The 19,531-nt window shown below is 47.0% G+C and overlaps 6 protein-coding genes across 6 annotated transcripts; 4 read left to right on the top strand and 2 right to left on the bottom strand.

Moving 5' to 3' along the window:
- Positions 1-2,210: 2,210 nt before the first annotated feature.
- Positions 2,211-2,930, top strand: LACBIDRAFT_306832 (uncharacterized protein; the record flags this gene model as incomplete). Its single annotated transcript, XM_001885602.1, has 1 exon — positions 2,211-2,930. The coding sequence occupies one exon, from the start codon at positions 2,211-2,213 to the stop codon at positions 2,928-2,930; it is 720 nt and encodes a 239-aa protein (XP_001885637.1).
- Positions 2,931-5,476: 2,546 nt separating this feature from the next.
- LACBIDRAFT_331216 (uncharacterized protein) lies at positions 5,477-6,409 on the bottom strand (the record flags this gene model as incomplete). Its single annotated transcript, XM_001885529.1, has 5 exons — positions 5,477-5,507; positions 5,576-5,601; positions 5,700-5,891; positions 6,111-6,360; positions 6,399-6,409. 5 exons carry the CDS (start codon positions 6,407-6,409, stop codon positions 5,477-5,479), a joined length of 510 nt encoding a protein of 169 aa, XP_001885564.1.
- Positions 6,410-7,974: 1,565 nt separating this feature from the next.
- LACBIDRAFT_331215 (uncharacterized protein) lies at positions 7,975-11,027 on the bottom strand (the record flags this gene model as incomplete). The annotated part of the gene is made up of 2 exons (XM_001885528.1): positions 7,975-9,515; positions 9,635-11,027. The coding sequence occupies 2 exons, from the start codon at positions 11,025-11,027 to the stop codon at positions 7,975-7,977; spliced, it is 2,934 nt and encodes a 977-aa protein (XP_001885563.1).
- Positions 11,028-11,467: 440 nt separating this feature from the next.
- Positions 11,468-13,064, top strand: LACBIDRAFT_331214 (uncharacterized protein; the record flags this gene model as incomplete). The annotated part of the gene is made up of 3 exons (XM_001885601.1): positions 11,468-12,086; positions 12,165-12,408; positions 12,524-13,064. 3 exons carry the CDS (start codon positions 11,468-11,470, stop codon positions 13,062-13,064), a joined length of 1,404 nt encoding a protein of 467 aa, XP_001885636.1.
- Positions 13,065-13,846: 782 nt separating this feature from the next.
- On the top strand, positions 13,847-16,273 carry LACBIDRAFT_331213 (uncharacterized protein; the record flags this gene model as incomplete). The annotated part of the gene is made up of 10 exons (XM_001885600.1): positions 13,847-13,971; positions 14,023-14,238; positions 14,327-14,479; positions 14,547-14,671; positions 14,730-14,846; positions 14,894-15,196; positions 15,255-15,335; positions 15,389-15,702; positions 15,754-15,792; positions 15,851-16,273. 10 exons carry the CDS (start codon positions 13,847-13,849, stop codon positions 16,271-16,273), a joined length of 1,896 nt encoding a protein of 631 aa, XP_001885635.1.
- Positions 16,274-18,060: 1,787 nt separating this feature from the next.
- Positions 18,061-18,385, top strand: LACBIDRAFT_306827 (uncharacterized protein; the record flags this gene model as incomplete). Its single annotated transcript, XM_001885599.1, has 3 exons — positions 18,061-18,144; positions 18,191-18,289; positions 18,347-18,385. The coding sequence occupies 3 exons, from the start codon at positions 18,061-18,063 to the stop codon at positions 18,383-18,385; spliced, it is 222 nt and encodes a 73-aa protein (XP_001885634.1).
- Between the last annotated feature and the right edge of the window lie 1,146 nt (positions 18,386-19,531).

Below are 19,531 nucleotides of genomic sequence, written 5' to 3'. Positions count from 1 at the left end.
ACGGGGAGGTTATTGTAAGCAGCAAGGGAGGAGGGAGTAAGGGAGGAGGAGGGAGTGGGGAGCAGCAAGGGAGGAGGAGGGAGTGGGGAGCAGCAAGGGAGGAGGAGGGAGTGGGGAGCAGCAAGGGAGGAGGAGGGAGTGGGGAGCAGCAAGGGAGGAGGAGGGAGTGGGGAGCAGCAAGGGAGGAGGAGGGAGCAAGGGAGGAGGGAGCAAGGGAGGGGGGAGGGAGTGGTGAGCAGCAAGGGAGGGGAGTAAGGGTGGGGGGAGGGAGTGGTGAGTAATGGTGAGGGGATGGAATGGTGAGTAATGGAGGGGGGAGGGGATGGTGGTGCTGGGTCCTCATCCTCGTTCGCGCGTGGTCATTGGCGCGCATCGTTGACGCGTTATTGTGTCGCGTTGTGTCGGCGTCCTCGCGTTGCGTCGTGTCACCCGTCGCGTCGTGTCGCCGTCGTCGTGTCGTCATCCTCGCGTGTTGTGTCATCGTCGTCGTGTCGTCGTCGCGTTGTCGTCATCGTCGTGTCGTCGTCCGTCCTGTCGCCGTTGCGCATTGTTGTTGCCTTTCATTCTCCTTGGGCGTTGTCGTCACCTCGTTGTTGTCTCGTCAGCGGGTGTTGTTGACACGTCATTGTGTCATCGTTGTCGTCGTGTTGTCGTGTTGTCCGCGTCGCATGTCGTTCACACGTCATTGTGTCGTTGTCGTCGTGTCATCATTGTCGTCGTGTTGTTGTGTTGTCGTGCCATCCACGTCGCGTGTCGTGTCGTCATGGGTCGGTGGGCTGTCATTGCTGGGGATGGATGTGGTTGAGGACAAGCGACATGGGATTGTTGATGATGGCCAAATGATGCGTCGGCATTTGCCGATGACCGTTTTAGGAAAGCGGTCAAACAGTAGGTATGTGTAGTACAAAGTACTTACTTATATCAAAGGCTCCTTGGTGCAGCTGGTTTAGCATTGGGTTCCATATGCTTCAGATCCTAAGGTTGAGTGTTCAATTCCCCAATGCTGCATTTTTTTTATGTTATATATTAATAATAATAACAACAGTCTGTTGGAATTCTGTTGGACTTCTGTTGGATTTGTCCACTGGAATTCTGTTGGCACTTGCTCGTCATTTCCAGTGGACTGGGTGCTAGTTTGCTGTTAGTCCATCAGAAGTCTGTTGGAAAAGTCCGACCAAAAATGCTCGGAAAAGCTTCGGACATTCACCGGAAAATTTGCTGCATTTCAAAGCAGAAAAATATCTGTTCTGCATACCCTCAGTCCAACGGAGTCCGGCCGGAGTCTGCTCGGAAAAGCAGTGGCAGCGTAAAGACCTCCTCACACACAACGTTCTTGGACATTTCAGCTTTGACAAAACCTATGGATCACTGAGGAACACTTACTATTGGCCAAACATGTGCCATGATTTGGAACAAGGTTATATACCATCGTGCCCTGACTGTCAACAGAACAAATCTTCATTGGCCCACTCCCTGAAGATGATGGCAAAAACTGGAGGTCTTTATTGTCCTCCACTGATTCCTGCTGGAATCCGGCGGAATCCAGGCAATTCCTGGAATTCCGGAGGAATCAAATTTGGCAGAGGGCCCTGCCAAATTGATCAAACCATTCCGGCGGAATTTTGATGGAATTCAAATTCCGCCAGAATGGTTCCAGGAATCACCCGGAAGGAATGATCCCGGAATGAGACGGAACGGAATTCCTGATGCCCAAATCAAGTGTCGGCATTTGCCGACGCTTGATTTGGGCGTCATCAACAAACAACTCCCACTCTCTCAACCACCATCATCCACGACGCCAACCCACCTCGCGACACCGCCACATCACCAACGGCCACCACGACGCACACAACGACGACGTCCGTCGTCGTTTCACCATGACCCCAACACAACACCACGGCCACGACACGGAAATGACGCCCCAACGCCACGTCACCAGCCTCAGTAAACGAGCGCGCCAACACGTTGCCACGTCGCTATCAGCGACGTGGTAACCAGACGATGAACGACGCAAGTCGTCGTTCGTCATCATAGGTGAGCACCCCCCATCCCAAGCTCGTCCCACCCAGCCTGCTAACACCAGGCACACGACGAGGGACAACCACGTCAACGCACGACCACGACCACCACGCCCACAGACGACGACACACCTCACCACGTCAACAGAGGGCCACGCCAACAAACAACACGCCCACGACGACACCACCACCATGTCAACGGGCGATGACCGCGTCAACAGACGCCCACGTCAACGGACGACGACGACGTCAACAGACGACGAGCACGTTAGTGGACGACGAGCGACCACCGCCACATCAACGGACCACCGCCACGTTAACAGACGACGACGACGAAGCCAACGGACGACGACAACGCCAATGGACAACGACGCCAACGGCCGACGACGACAACGCCGCCAACAGACGACAACGCCAACGGACGACGTCGACGATGCCAATGGACGGCCACGTCAACGACGACGAGCGTGTCCCGCTCCACCACATACACACGGCGACGAGTGTTGTCCCTCCCCCTTTTCTTTCCCTCCCCCCTTCCTCCTTTCCTTTTCTCTTCCCCTGTCCCTCCCCATTTCCATGTACCCCTTTCCTTTCTCCTCCCTCTTTCTCTGTCTGTCCCTCCTCATTTCCCTGTCCCTACTCCCTTCCTTTTCCCTATCACCCTTCCCCCTTCCCTTCCCTGTCCCTACACCCTTCCCCCTTCCTTTTCCCTGTCCCTACACCCTTCCCCCTTCCTTTTCCCTGTCCCTACACCCTTCCCCCTACCTTTTCCCTCCCCCTTCCCTGCCCATCCCTTCCTTCCTCCACCCCCATTTATTTCTGCCCCCCTCCTCCCCCCCTTCCTTTAACTTAGAATACAGTAAAATAATCTTTGTGTACCACTTCAATATATTAGAATTTGAATCTATATAACTGTTCTAAGAAGAAACTTGTGAGGTTATTATAGGACAAGATATAATAATAAATTGGCTGACTACATTAGACTTACAATAAATATGATAGGCATGAAGTCACATAGACTTGGGTTTGGATGAACAACATGCAGAATCTAATGTCTCTGAATCTGATTGAAATAAATAAATCCATGTAGTAGTAAGTAACTAGTCGGATGCCTTATGCCCTTGTTTAGTAAAAGATTTAGTGCTACAATTCTATTTGTCTGACCTAAAGAAGGAGATTCAGGGTCCAAAATTAATTAACCAGAAGTCCTAGTGTTCAATTTCTGTTGATTCCAGTTGGATTCCTGTCGATTCCGGCCGGAATTCCAGGAATTCCAGGATTCCGGCCGGAATCTAGGGATTCCACGGATTCCGGTAGGAATCAGTGGAGGAATGGAAAGTATTGGAAAATACTGCTAAATGATAGATACTAAAATCAATGATTTTCTGATTCTTGTCTGTACCAATTTTGGCGAAGTCTGTCTGGATTTTATCTAGCCAAAACCAAATTTCAAAATTTTGTCCAGACTTCATATCTAGCCTATTCAGGGCCTAATTTTTAGGTGCTGTGCAAGGTTCAAACCACAGACCAGATGACTGGCTGCATAAATCATGCTACATTTATCTGTTGCACTAAGTAACCATATGTGTCCGGTTGGTATCTAGCTTCTCATTCTCCTTGAGAACCTGTCCGGATTTCTTATCTAGCATTTTGCTGATTTTTTCGAAAACCTGTCTGGTTTGTCTCTAGCCTAGCACCCCCATTTCTAATTTTTTTGTCCAGATTGGTATCTACCATTTAGCAGCATTTTCAGGGGTCTTCATATGAATGGTGTACAGAACATCAGGCACTGCCTTCAGGGTTCATCCCAAAAGGGAAATATCATCTGGTTTGACAAAAAAAAGTGAAGAAAACCAAGACAAGAATGATTTTACCTATCAGGGTCCATGTAATGGGATGTTGGGATGTGTACACCATTCATATGTTCTTCCTATTTTTCCACTATTTTCTGGCTATTTTTGGATATATTACCATATTTGGAAATGTGCCCTGGACCCTGAAAACAACCCTGATGTCATCACCAACAGTGAGCACCACCCTGCCATCTTTTTCTGATTTTATGGCTATTTTATAGCTATTCTTGGCTATATTACCATATTTAGAAATGTGCCCTGGACCCTGAAAACAACCCCCAACATTGTCACCAACAGTGAGCACCACCCCTATTTTCTTCTGAAATTTCCCCTATTTTATTGCTATTTTTCATTTGGAAAAGTGCCCATTTCCTTATTTGGAAGTGCACACTCGACCCTGAAAACAGTGCCCAACAGAAATATCCCAGGGATCAGATTGAAATATCCATTGAAATATCCTAGGTATTCATACGAAAATCACAATGAAATATCCCAGGGATGAGAATGAAATATCTATTGAAATATCCTAGGGATGAGAATGAAATATCGAATCAAATGTCCTAGGTATTCATATGAAAATCTCAATGAAATATCCTAGGGTTCAGAATGAAATATCCAATCAAATATCCCAGGGATGAACATGAAATATCCATTGAGATATCCTAGGGATCAGAATGAAATATCTATTGAAATATCCCAGGGATAAAGATGAAATATCCATTGAAATCCCCTAGGTATTCATATGAAAATTGCATTGAAATATCCCAGGGATAGGTATGAAATATCCATTGAAAGCACCTTATGAAATAGCCAGACAATTGAATGAAATGCTCTGCCTATGACTTATGAGAGAAAGACAGGCAATCTAATGAAAGAAATACATAGACACAACAATGAGACATTTCATTGAACCTCTAAGCATTATACACATTCGCCTGCAGGCAACTGTCTGGTTTTTATCATAAAAGTGGTAGCCACTAGTGGTTCTGGACCTCCTTTTGCTTAGTTTCTTTTTGTAATGTTGTTCTAGGTAAGGTAGTTTCATGATTAAATTGGTTTCATACTTCTTTACATTGTCCATACTGTATGGTACTAAGTTTACTACTGGTATTATACTTATGTATGAAAACGAGCGACACGGTCATTTTTCCATTGGTCAGAGAATAGCATGTTTTCAAAATTCCTCCATATTTCAATTTCCTCTGCATGGCTGTGCCAGATTGGCATGTATATGTTGCGAATTTGGTTGATGCCGACCAGGTGAGTGCGAAGATTGTGCAAACAAAGGCATATCTCCAGTAACTCTCCACATTGCTCAGCACTCCCAATCTCAAGAGGAACCCGAAGCTGCCCAAATGAGCCCTGCAATGCTCAATTTCCCCATTCCAGCAGTCTAACAATATGAAAGAAGCTCTCAATCGAAAGCCAATTCGCTCTGCAATCTCATTAGCTGTTCCTTTGAGCTTTTGACCTGCCTTTATAGGTGCATGAATTCTGCCTTTGATATTTTGGTTGCCATGAGGAAAGGCAGTATCGGCAACAAGGTAAAATCCCTCTGGAGTTCGCGTTCTCAGTTTCTCGAATATAGGCTGGGCAACACAAGCATCATGCCAACTCCCAGGAGCATTGGTATTTGCTGCAATGATGTCTCCTAGTACAATGTAAATGATAGGATGTAAAGCAACTTGAAGTAAGAATACCCACCTTTCGGAGAGAACACAAGCACTGAACTGACAAAATGTTCAGAAAGCTATCCATTGAAAGTTGCATTTTCGATATCTTTATCATCAGAGGTCTGGACAGTGAGATTTAATCCATCAATACTCACAAAGGCACCAGTTAGATGGGGATGTTGAGCTACAATCAGTCTATTGCACTCTTTGAATTGTTCCAAGTGGCTGAACCATTTGATTTTCACATCTTCCATATTGCGAAGAGTGGCGAGAAGGACAGGAAGTGAGAAATTGATGTAGCGTGAGACTGTGGATGGGATGAGAGCAAAGATTTGTTGTAGGCTGATCTTGTGCATAGTGGAGTTGAGGTAATGAAGGACCAATCCAAGTGCACCTGGTGCATCTAAAGAATGCGCACCAGGTCATGGGTCACCACCACGATCCGTATCACTTTGTGAAATGGGTGTTGAAAGCCAGGTGTACTCAAAGCCATTAAACAAAATGGCGTCAAAGGTTCATGCATCAAAGCCCATTGTGGTGATGTATGTACGGTCATTGCGGCTCACAAAGAGAACCTGCCACAGAGTTCCAACTTGAGGGTTGATGAGAAGTTGGGCCCAACCCAGATACAAATGGCTTGGATGGCGCTGTTCACTCCAAAGCTGCCGTGACAGTTCAATGCCACTAAGAATAGCCATAGCCACAGTGCCGGTGGCTTCAAGCAAATTGTTGTCTTCCTCATCATCCAGTTCCTCCCCCAATTGTTGCATCAGAAAGGCTTCCTCGAGATTCATACTGGGGAGAATGGAGATGGGTCTGTTATTAATCTAATCTCATCTATCTCGCAAGCTTACAGTTTAATCATCACAATAGATTATTATGATAAATTATTGTTCAATCTCCAACAATGATTTGAAATTGGATATATTAAATGAAAACCTTACGGAAAGTCATCCACTGACCATTTTCTTTTTCTTTTGACCTTTCTCTTTTTTAAACTAGGGGAGGGTGTAATCCTGGGATTACTACTTTGGGTTTGTTTGGCATTGGTGTCTATACTATTTATATGCCTCTATGCTTGTGTCTGGACTTCTTTACCTTACCACCATCTTCCCTCTCTGCTTTTCCCTGATCCCTATTTCTTGTACTGTTCTCGTAAACCTACAGAATCATATATGCAGTCAAATTCTGTTGGTTTTCCGTGAGTAGTGTTATCTATCCTCCTAATAGGGGATAGATTTCCACATGCATCTAATGAAGGAAGGTATTGAAGAACACTTATGTGATGATGTTGGGAGCAGATGGAAACACTTGAGACAGCAATGAATATGTAGGGCTACATATGTATAAACATATGCTCTCAAAACTGTGGAATACACTGAACTCTCTTTTGTCCTGGTTAGTGTTCAAAAGTCCAGTTAGGTCTGGTTATTGGGTGCCCAGGGGCTCTAGCCGAGACCGAGACTGGTTAGCCTTTGTCCCGAAACCTAAAATAACCTAACCGGACTGCAACTAACTGGTTACGGTCAGTTATTTGCAGTTACTAACTGGTTAGGACCGAAAAATAAAGAATCAGTTATAACAAGGCAAATATGCTCATATGTATCTTGATAGATATTATTTCTGCATATTCTAGCTTTAAAACGAGCCCAAGCACGCTAAAATCGGTGAAGAATTGACATATTTATGCAATTATCCTTGAAAGTCTACACATTTGAGTGATATTTTACAGATTTGACTGTAACTTAGTCAAATTTTAAGTGTTTTCAATGTTCTCAAGTGCGTTTTGAAGGTGTATAATAGGGCTGGTTATAACCGGTTATTCCATTTTCGAAATCAACTAACCCTAACCACGGTTAGGTTAGTGTTGCGGTAAGGTCCGGTTATTTTCCAGTTATTTTCTGGTTAACTAACCTAACTTTCAAACACTAGTCCTGGTATATTTACTTTCAATTTCTAAGTTTGGTGATGGAATTGTACATCCATCATATGCATAAAACAAACTTACAATAAAAAAAGGCATCAGATCCAAAAAATGAACAAATAAATATCATCTGAGTTCATATTTAGATTAACACTAAAATCTTGGCCCAGGAAGTTCAGCAAATTCTAAATATGAATTTAGATCATATTTATTCAATCATTTTTTGGATCTGATCTTTTTTTTTATTGTAAGTTTGTTTTATAATTGGATATACAATTCTATCACCAAACTTAGGAAATGAGAGCAAATATGTTAGGGGAACACTGGTTTTGGTCTATTCTCCAGTTTTTAGTGCCTATGTTTACACCTATGTGGCCCTTCATATCCGTCACTGCCTGAAGTGACAGGAGTTGTGACTTGGTTGTGACTCTATATCTACGATTCAACAGAGCGCTGCGTTTTATTCTGAGGAAAAGTCTCGGTTCCTTGGTGATGACTAGATTCTTTCAGCTTTGGTTTGAGCCGAACCACTCGTACGGTTGGGATAGATTATACGGTGACTTTGACGAATGATACTTTTTTTTTCTGGGTTTCTGGCATTGAAGCATTAAAATTGCATAGCAGTAGCCGGCGGGCCGGACCCCGGCCAGCCAAGGATCCGCCTCTACTATAGAAACCTTCTGCCTCAAATCTTCGCAATGAACCAATTTCGTAACCGATTCTGCGTCGAAATACAACGTCGTGATGGGTGCTCCTGCCACCTGGCGGTCTAAAATAAATTGGCGAAGCACATCGATATTGTCATCAAGTGCCCGAAGTGCGACGCTATTCAGCTGAGGCCAGCGAAGTACTACGGAGTGGGTCAGGCATTGTAACAAGAGCGGCCAGTAAAAATTGGGCAGAACGAGGGTCTTGATTCCAGGAAAACAGAATTCCGCTCGATCGAACGCTGATTCAATTACCTCTGTGAAGGTCGGACTAAGCGTCAGTGTGAGTGATTTCAGCTTCGGAAAGCGTGGAGATGTCTTGCGCATGACGTCTTCTTCCAACAGGATGAGATCAGCCTTGGTGTATGGGGCAATGGAGATCTCTTCCAGATCCGGAGCTGAGATTGAGAGCAGAAGCTCAGACACCGCAAGCATCATTCCGTAGATGTGAATGCGGCGTAGGGAGGGCATATCGTACACGCGCAATGGCGCGAGGCCGAAGACAAGATCATCATAAATGACCAGCGTGATCAGCGATGCAGAACAAGATTGTATCATCGCGCAAAAAGCCGCATAAGGGAGCGAGATCCTCACCGGCGCCAGATGAAGCTCAGTGACGTTGGTAAGCGGAAGGCGGAAGTAGTTCAACCCCGTACCCCGCAAACGCACATCCGTGAGCCTCGGAGTGTCTTTTAGAGTAAACACACTATGGTCAGCCTCGGCCTTTTCTCTCCCCTCTACCAAAAAGCGTCGAAGGTGGGGGTACGTGCTGTGCTGCATCGACTCCAACACCACCAATATAGCGGGGATGATTTGGGTAACCCCAGACACCTCAATGGTACGGCACCGAGGGTAGTGAGGACGAAGGATGATGGTGAGTGAATGAGCGGACTCAATGGAGGGATGCTGGTCCGAATCACAGAAGTCGAAGGAAAGCCGTAAGTCTATCAAAGACTCCTTGGATCTACCGATGTAGGTTTGTATGGTGGACAAGTCCCAAGGGGGTGAAATATCCACATTTGACCACAAGACAGGTGTTGCCAGCACGATTTGCCGCCAATATTGTGATACTTGCGCAGGTATGAACGGGAAGCAACGAAAGTAATCTTCCGAAGGAAGCAACATGGCTTGTGTCGTTTCGAAAATGCATCCTAACAGTTCCGGTGGTAGGGCATCGATTGGGGAAACTTGGTTTGAGTGGGATGATGAGGACTTCAAGTCCGATGTACTGTTTCGGGATATTGCATGCATCTGGTGATTTGACAACTTTGAGAAGGGGAGGGGACTGAAGAACGTTTGTGTGATGGCGTTGGGTGCAGATGAAATGATCGTTACTGACTCTATAAATATGTGGTCCGGCCCGCCGGCGATTGTGATAAAATATGCTCAATGGGCCCCAATGCAAGCTGTAAAGTCCATTGGAATGAGAAAAAAACAAGTATTATTCGTTTGAACTCACCATATAAACGATCCCGATCGTAGGCGTGTAACGCGTTGCTTTGTTGCCGTCCCCAAGGGTCCGATTCTACCACCAACATTTGGTCTTCCAACCATTTTAAGCGGGTCATCACCTTGATTGACACAACATCTACATATATTTTTTTCAACGGGTCGCCTGCAGCTCGTCGAGAGTCGATAAGCGAATATACCGCTGTTTCGTTTTTCTCCTGAATTTCTCGAATAGCAAGGCCGTCAAGATGAGGCCAGTGAGTGCCGTCAAGGCCGTTAGATTTGCGTCCGAGAGTTTCAACCAATAATTCAGGGTAGAACTTGGGAAGGATAAGAAGTTGAGTGGTGGGGAAGCATTCCGAGGCAACTGATATCGCTTTCATTGCATCGGGGTGGGGAGGCACGAGAGTGAGCGACCTCAACACAGGGAACCATGCTTTGTTGTTGCGCTTGCCCTCCGTGCACATCAACTTTAGGTCTGAAGCGACAACCGGAGCTATGGAAAGGGCTTCCAAATCAGGAGCCGACACAGAGAGCAAAAGCTGAGATACAGAAAGCATATTGCCGTATATGTGCAGATGGCGAAGGGATGGGACGTCGTGGATTTGTAGAGGAGTGGGCCAATCGGAAACCAAGTCATCATAGATGGCCAAAGTCGTCAGGGCGCTACAGGCTTTGAGCATCCGAGAAAAATCGCTAAATGGGATTGACCGCTTTTCCCTAGCTAAATGAAGCTCCGTAACGGTTCCAAGAGGAGGCTGGAAATACAGCAGCCCGATCCCTCCAAGACGCACATCGGCGAGCTTTGGGGCGCCTGAAATGAAAATCTGAGAGTGTGGGTGACTCATATCAGGTCCTGAATCTCTTTCACTGCCCTCCACTACAATTCCCTCCATGTTGGGGTATTGACCAAGGTGCATGGATGTGAGGATCTTCATTACCGCTGGTGCAATTTTATGCACAGTCCCTGAAATGTTGATTGTACGACAACGATGATACTGCAGGTTCACGATGGAAAGCAGATCGTCGACGTTGGATACATCAAGGTCGTCTTGAGAGGAGGGAATTGTGAGCGTTAGATCAATCAAGCATGATTTTGACCTTTCGAGGTAAAACACAAGGCCGGCTAAACGCGTCCAGGGGGGTGAAATGTCCACATTACACCACAACACGGCGCATCCAAGGGCGACATGACGCCAGAACCGTGAAACCTGTGAAATAATAAAGGGAAAGCGTCGAAATCGTGGGAGACCTCCAGACGGCAGCGACATAATTTGCGCCATCTCAAAAATGCATGCAAGGAGCTCGGGGGGAAGGGAATCAGTTAAAGCAACGTTAACAGTACCGCTGCAAATTCTATCTGGTTCCATAGTATCCCCCACGTCGTCCTGGAGGTTGACCATTGTTCGACGAAGGTGTCGAGTATGTGCGCTTGAAGGTGTTGGGAGAGTAGGTAATTCAAGTGCTGTAAAATTCCAAGGTAACCCTGCCCAAAGCCTTCTTTATCCTGGAGAAATTCCGGAGTCTAGCTAATGAATCGCACGCGCACGACCTGAGATGGGAAGCCATGACAGAAACTTGTGCGGTCTTTCCTCCGACATGAGTTCCTCATCATTCCGAGCGGAATTCCGAGTTTCCGATGAGAACGCATTGGCAGTGGAGTCTGGACAGTAGATCATCGACCAATGATTAATGAGCACGAAGCCCGCGTCGACAACGTTCAAAAGCGTGACAAGACGCGTGATGAATATTGTGACAAATAATCACGCGACAGACGCGTCGTCAACCAAGCGTCGGGTACAATTTGTTTCCTCCTCCGGACCCCCTTCCACTTCCTCTCAATATGGCCGACTCAACACCGAATAATATGACCGCGCCTTCTAGGTTTCCCGATCTCGGTATATTTTCTGAAAAGTTCGAAATTACAAGCGTCAAGACTGACCCAGTCCGCTGGAATAAGGACTGGGAAAAGGGGCTTCGCTCCTTGTCTGGTCATGATGTCTACGCCGGGTTCCGAGACAGGATTCAGGATTTTTTGGGAGAGAACGACTCTTCTGCTTTATGCGAAGAGATTACAAGACGGGCCCTGAAATACCAGCAGGTGACGCGAGAGATGTGGGATGTCATGATGACGGATTTTCGCACAGCGTGGGCATTGGTGGAGGAAAAAGAGCGCAAGAAGCATCTTATGCAGGGTTTGCAAGCAGCTTGCGAATTCGCCGTTCTTGGCGAGGACTCGCGTGCGCTGTGTCCAGAGATCAGTGTCAGTTCGATGTTGAAGGACCGTGGAAAAGGCTTTGTCGCCTTTATCAGCAATTTCCACGAGAACTTGAAGGAGGCAGATTCGGAAGCTCTCTACACTCTTCCGAGTCAGTGGTGGGCGGGGGCCGTGGATGCGTCAGATCTCACAGAAAATACGCACATATCTCAGCTTCTCACAGCCGAAAGGAATGAGTTTTTGGGTGAGTCTAAAACGCCCCCGATGCGTGAAACTTGTAAGCTAAGGGTGCTTCTATCAGCTTTGTTCGCCGTGCAAACAGGGCTATCCGTCATGGGTGACTTCGCCCACGGCAGCCCTGGAATGGACCCAGTCACCAAGATGATGACGGCTGAACCCGGTCTTGCAAGGGTATGGGGGGAAACAATGTCATCAGCCCCCTCCAAACCTGTCATTCGTTGCGAAAATTGTGGCAAAAGTCCCGATATGTTTGAAGGCGACAAAAAATTCATGCTGTGCAGTGCCTGTAAAGCGAAGCTCAATTTTACGGTGCACTACTGCTCCCAGTAAGTTTTGTTGTTCTTAATATTTGAACAATACTACAGCTACCACAGGGGAATGTCAGAAGGAAGACTGGCGAACCCACAAAAAAAACTGCGGGAAACAGAAAGTTTCGAAAAGGCTGAAGGGTACAATCAACGATCCATTCTGGCAGTATCCCAGTGTACCGGATCATCTTCGTTCCCTACCTATCAACGATTCCGGTTCTGTCTCGATTAGCGCTATGGGGTTTGCAACCCCAGACCCCTCCCATCCGCGGTCTCCGGCTCTGCAAAGGCAGATCTCGCTTCTCAGCGGCGATGTTGAAGCCGATTACTTCCTCTTCGATGAAGTTCAACGTCCCATCCGGGTGGAGGTCCCTTCCCCGTTTTTGAAGCTTACCTTCCGCACCATGCGTGGGGATGCTATGTCCGCTCGCTCACAAAAAGGGGTCGAAGTTATTGCTGAATATCTTCTCAACCGCATGGGGGATCATCCGGGATTGAGCCGAGAGCGGATCCTACAGCAATTTGGCGAAGAGTATGGCGAGGATGTGATTGAATTAGTCTTGGAATTTGAGAAGTTGGCGGAAAAGAATGGTTTACCACCTGGTACAACTTTTTTGGATAACATGGGCAAGAAACTGAGTGCCTCCTTGCCCGTGGTGAACAAACGCCCATGAATATCTCCACTTCCCGTCTGTCTTTCAGAGTGCAACAATTTCTCTCATACCCATCTTAGGATATGCGGCCGCGCTTTCCCCCCACATAATGTTTCACTGTCAATAGCATCTGGCCTCTCTATCTAATTGGAAAGCATCGTACACTACTCAAAAGTTTTTTGTTTCTGACTAGCGGCCCCATCACAAAAATTGGCTTGTTTAGTTAAAATCTAAAGACAACAACCGTTACACTGCTGAGCGTACGGTAAGGTTTTGGCTTAACTCACGTGAAATGACATTGACGATGACTACTATTAGAGTTGACCGAGCAAACCGAGGTGTCCGAGCAGCAGTAGTGCTGATCTCGGAGCGCCCGATTGACTGCACAGTCACCACCCCGAAGTTTGTGCCTCTCTAACTTTTCGGCAACATGTTACATGGGCAGGTTCCTGCGTGCCTCGAGGCCTTATCGGCGAAATGGCCGAACCGTCCACCTATCAAAATGACCATGGCCCTCGAACTTTCCTTATCCAGCCATAAATGTCAAAATGATAACAGAACGCTTTACGACAGGTAATTGAACAATCCGTTGGGCGAACAACTCATAGCACACTGGCAGCGAATTTTTGGTTTTCTTGTGTCCTGGGTAATTTATATAACGGCAGGTGCACTCTGTCATAATTAGTGGGTGCGATCCGAATCCAGAGGAGTTGGCGCTTTTTTGCGTTTGCGGTGCTGTGGACCTCAATATAACTGTCTATCGACGGCTTGGCATGCAAAGGGTTTAATAACCCTGCCCCTTCATGACATCCTACCTACTCAAGGCACTGCGTTATAACCCACGCACCAAAGCAATCTCTATGGAGAAGCAACCCATGCTGGAAACCGCAGATTCTGAAAACTGGAAGTCGACCCCCCGGCGACGACAGTAAGTGATCTTGTTTATTGTGGTTCTCCTGCCGTTGAATCTTTATTCCAGAAAGCCCAAGTTCCTGAGTTTACGATTTTATGCACCGACAGGTGTCTTTATCGTCCAGACAGCTCTCCTTATCTTTGGATGGACCTTTTTCGGGATCACACGTAGCAGACCCGTTCCCCTCCCCGCATATCTCGCCGTCGCTGCGAAGGGAAATGTGCAACCTATAATCATGGTCGCAACGCTCTTCGCATCATTCTTATCTGCGATCTCTGGCTTGTGAGTACGCGTTGATTTTTTCACCCCCGCGCTTTCTCATCGCCAGAGTTAGTTTTTACACGCTATCAATTCGATATGCGCTGGCAAGATTCGTCTCCCGGCCGAACGACTCTGTCTCTTTGTATACGATGACCTCTGGAATCAAGCTGGCCGCAACATCGCCGATATTCAACGTGCGTCGCATAGAGTGGACTCTTGGAGCTGTCATCTGTACACTGGCTGTTAATGCTCAAACGGCTGGGTGAGTGTAGCCTCCGTCGAAAGGATTTTTACTCACTGTCAACGTCTTACGACGGGATGGCTACTAGATGGGCGACATTATTAACGCCGAAGCCAATCACCCTGGAAGCTGCTATGGAAGGTTTTGAGCTCGATCTCGCCAGCCCGGATTTTCAGAATCTAATGGTTGATAATCAAAACGTTGTTACGCCTGGTATACTTTCACAATGTCGTCTCCTCTTTCTTTTTGATATAGATGACCAACTTTACAGACCTTTTGACGAACGTCATGCCTCTTGTCGAAGCGAGCGGTTCCACTGCCATCAGCACCCGTTTCTCCTTACCAAGCATCCTCAACTTCAATCAGATCTCTTATATCAATTCAACTAGTACATATATCTTCTTCACGTCCTACATGTGCTTACATCACTAACAGATGGCATTATGCCCGCCAGTTATTCTCAACTACAAAGTCAGGCGCTGACTACGTGGGGCTCAATCGTGCCTGCAAACGTCATCATCGAGAAATTGACCAACCGGCCCACGGGATTTCCAATGAGCTTCTCAATGACCCAGCAGGGTTTTACATCTGATATCAGCTGTAAACAACAAGAGCTCGATGCCTCTTCCTCACCGTCGATGCAAATCCTTTCCGCGAGCCAACCGGTTTTCAACAGCACCATTACCCTGGCACAAATGCGAGTTCTTTGCGTCAATGCGACTTCGCCTTCCTTTACTCGTCAGCACTCAGGTTTTTCAATAGATATTGTTCCTTTGGCTGATTTCCATTCATTCAGGACCAGCTATAACGTCTTCAAATCTCGACGCAGTTTTTGGTATCTCTTGTCCCGTTACTGAAAATGGGAAACAACGCTGGGGTACTCCGTCTACTCTTTCCCGTCTAGTTCCTAACCATGATTTATCTTGCCAGACTTCATTATTACGGGCTCGGGAAAATACAAACTCATAAATACCACCATCTGTTCAATTTCGCCCAGGCTCACCAAGATAATCGTTGACTACAACGATGCCACCAAATTCTTCAACTCCTCTTTCCCGAGTTTCATCAATGGGTCACGACCATGGGGTGCTACTGATGCTCCTTGGGTTGGCGAATTTACTCTTTCCATGCTCCTCCGAAGTCTGGTGATTGGCCAGAGTTTAACTGGGAATTCAGTCGGTGACACGGTGGCCTCGTTCCTAGCGGCTTTGCCACCTTCTCCGGATCTTTTGAATAATGTCCTGGTGAGTTTTTGTTAGCATCTTTTCAAGAAGATCGTTAAATGCTTCTTTTAGAGCGAGTATGTCAGGGGTGTCTTGGAGTTTAGTGTCACGGTGAGCCAATAATGTCAAAATACTCTTGCGGTTTCCTCAATAACGATATTCTTCATAGCTCCTTCGAACAGTCTATTCGCAAAGCGACAATCGCCTATTCCCAGGAAATTCCAGTGTTATCCCGCAAAACATGAGAATCGCGGTCAATGGCACCTTCAAAACGGAGACGATAGGCTGGAGTCAAGATACGAAAACAGCGCCCGCCGTCCTCCTTGCGCCCACACTCGTCAGCCTCTTAACCATCACCATTATTGTTGTTACACTCTTGCGTACTTCGAAAAGCAAGGAGCCGCAGGCGACCCATTTCTTCGATCCGGGGAACCTGTTACACGTTATTTCGGCATCGTCTGCTGGTGGCATGAATGAACCTTTCCCACCATTCTCGGAGAATCCAAAACTGTACAGCGAAGGTGTTCAGATACGGCTCACCTCCGTAGATGGCACTCCAGATGGCAGGTTTGGTTTCGTCCATGTCAAATGAGGGTTGTCGGGCCTGGACGTTTCTTGGCTTCTTCATAAACGAATCTTGAACTGCGAGATCCAAGGTTTAGACTTCCTCTTCTGGTTATGCGACTATGTGTTCCCTTCGACTGGCCACGATTTAATACCCCTTCATACCCGTCAGAGTCAACGATAGGTTCTGAATATATAAATGAGAATTGACCCGCATAGTACGCCCTTTACCGGCTTTCAACGCGGGAGGTAACGATTATGTCCAATACTAGTGCTTGTCCAGTGCTAGTCACTAAGTTAAAATGTTGCAGAAGGCTGTATGTTGTGAGCTTGCGACTTGTACAGCCAAGAGGTGTCAGATCCACGATCGGCGTACATAGGAAATAAGCCGACCCTATGCATTCCCACGTCAACAACCAATTGGAACGCTCATTGAGATCAGTGCGGCTCCACCGGCATGGTAGCCCAGAAAACCTCAATAAGTGCGGCGAGGAAGAAAAAACTACTCTACATTACATTCCTTCGTCATAGATATATGTAAATGATAGAAGGGTCATTAATATTCCTTGGTCAGTTCCCTGGTCCAAGGGTGAATTATAATTTGAATTTTAATTATCAATGAATGGTACCGGTGTTGCAAGAAGCGGATTAGACAATGGCTGGTGATGGCGGCGAGGTCGTCGGAATTTGTTGTGATTGAGGACTCAGTGCTCAGCATCAGTGAACGTTCAACGCTACCGCTGAGATTGAAACTTGATGCCCGGTGAAAATCAACTCCGATCAGGCCGAGTCACAGTGACTATGGTCGATTTGCGTGGCATGTGTGAGCATCAATCGAGTTAGATATATTTCAGGCGATTTGCAAGGCTGACCCACACTAAAAACCGCACTGTGTACATGGCTTACATCGTGTAATATCGAATTGGATCGAACTCAAATCTATTTGTATAGAATTCTGTCGATAAAACGACACCTTACAGTGTTTTGCATGTGAGATTAGAATTCAAATCTCACGAAAACTTGTTTGTTCTTGTGGTCTGTGACTGATGGGGAGTCAAGGTGACCTCGAAGTCACTTCGATTCGACGGCAACACTAGAATCAACATTCAATCATCGACATAAATGCGGGTTCCAACCAAGTTCCAAGGGAGGGGACTCCTCCACTTGAAGAAATAAGGATCTAGTCGGAAGACTAGATCCTTTATCGGCTACCCGTGACCTTCACTAAGAGCGCTCTGGCAGAGGAAGTTCAACGTTCAACGCTGTGACACCGAGGAAGGCAACATCACACATTACAACTAATACAAGAACAAACAACTTTTCGTGAGATTTGGATTCCAATCTCACATGCAAAACACTAGACTCGCCAGCCAGTCGTTCTGAGGTGTTTGTCATTTGTTGTGGCTTTGTTGTGGGGTCAAACATCAGGCGGACTGCGAAAAATAAGAACACCTCAGAACGAGGAGACCCCAGCGGGGTTCTAAGCTGCCATGTCACCAGATTCTGGTGACGGGGTCCCAAAGTTGGTGGGCGGTCACAATACGCTGGTGACCGCTAGGACGCTCACCTAAACGCGTGGGGTATTCGTCTCTCTACCTCTGTACCACCACCCTTTCCACCTTTTCCGTTATTTATTCGCGTTCCGTACTACTCTATGCACATTGATCCCACGCGACATGAGCGCTGAGCCTCCGGAATGACGATAACGAAACCCTGCAGGCTTTGACGCCAGGCACGAACGCCCACCGCATCAACAGCGTCAAATGCCGGCGTTCCCCTGCTAAGTGCTTCCATCAACACCGCCTTCATCTGCCGATGTCCCAATCAACCCCCAGCTTCTCCACGCTGCTCGAGAACCCGATGGCAGTCTGTCTGGAAAGAAGCGTACTATGCCCACCTGTAAGTCCTCTGCTTGTTGCCCTCCACTTCTTCTCACATCCTTCAGCAAGACGGAGCCCTTGCAGGCAGCATGCTCTCACCTCAATATTCATTTTGCAACGCGTGCCAACCTCGGGTTCCTTCAGAACGCGCTCATCCGCCATTGGTGTGTTTTTTCCGTCCATTTTTTTATACCAATTCTTTCTAATACACGCGTTGACAGGTTTCCCGTTCAAGGAGCCATCAAATCCTCGCTCCCTAACAAGAATGCCCCTAAGTAGATGCCCCTTCCATTGTCATACCCCCGCGACCTCACCAAGCGGATCAGTATTTGAGTCCATCAAGTAGCCGGACTGAGCAAGAAGCCCCTGAAGCTGACTTTGACGTCGACGACGAAGCGTTAGCGAAGGAGTACGATGTAGAGGGAGTGGCTGAAGCTGTGTTCGGGGCCCTCGACACTGGTGGCCTCGAAGACGGGGATGAAGATGAAGAGTTGGAGGACATGGAGGATCTCAATGATGACAGCGGTACGAATTTCCTCTGATTGTTTTTCCTATCAGAATTAAGCCATGTCATCTAGCAATCTATCAACGGTTTCAGACGACTGTACACGTGTCAGCTGCTCAAAGAACGGAAGCCAACCAAAGGAAGGGAGGGAGAAAGACCCAAAAATCTATTGTGAAGTCATGGCATGTAAGTTTCACAGCTACCGTTTTTGTTTTACATCCTCATCTCCACTTTGCCAGAAGGAAGCTCTTGAGTCAGGCAAGCTCCGAGACAACATCGTCGATGAGCATGCCCTACTCTTATTTATCGATTTTAGCGCTGGGCAATGCAAAAACACCGTCAAGGCAAGTACATTCCAAATACTCGTATTGGAGCAGTAAGTACCCTTGTGTTACAGTAGAGCATTTAATCACCGCTTTCTTACAGTCTCAGATCAAGAAGGGTTTTTTGGTGCTTTGCGCATCCGAGAGGTACAAAACGCTTGGGATCCCACGCTGGCCCTCAGGCGCCCTGCCACCACTGGCACCGTTCACGTCTATGACACCGTAAAGACTCGCATCGATGAGGCGCTACAAAATGCACGCGAGTATGTGATCCTTTCCTGCTCGGAAACCCGATGGCAAACTGCTTGCGGAGAAAGCAAGGAGAAAGTGTACAAAAGTCAGTACAGTAATCATCATTGCGAAATTCGCTGACGGAGCGCGTTTGCTAGCCATTTTGGCTGTTTGCCGAGGGCAACGAGATCAGCACAACACAAGCTACTCTTCGTTGCTGGCGCCAGAAAAACTTTGGGGCTGGCCTATGGCATGTTGTAGAATCTGCACGTCTTGGTCAGTCTGGTCTTATACTACGGTGACAATGTTTAGATCATCTCCTTCCAATAGAGACCTAAACGCCTCTC

This window comes from Laccaria bicolor, genomic scaffold (genome assembly GCF_000143565.1).
Source record: "Laccaria bicolor S238N-H82 LACBIscaffold_32 genomic scaffold, whole genome shotgun sequence".
NCBI lineage: Eukaryota > Fungi > Basidiomycota > Agaricomycetes > Agaricales > Hydnangiaceae > Laccaria > Laccaria bicolor.
The sequence above is the reverse complement of the archived record's forward strand: the minus strand, read 5'-3'. Positions and strand labels throughout refer to the sequence as shown.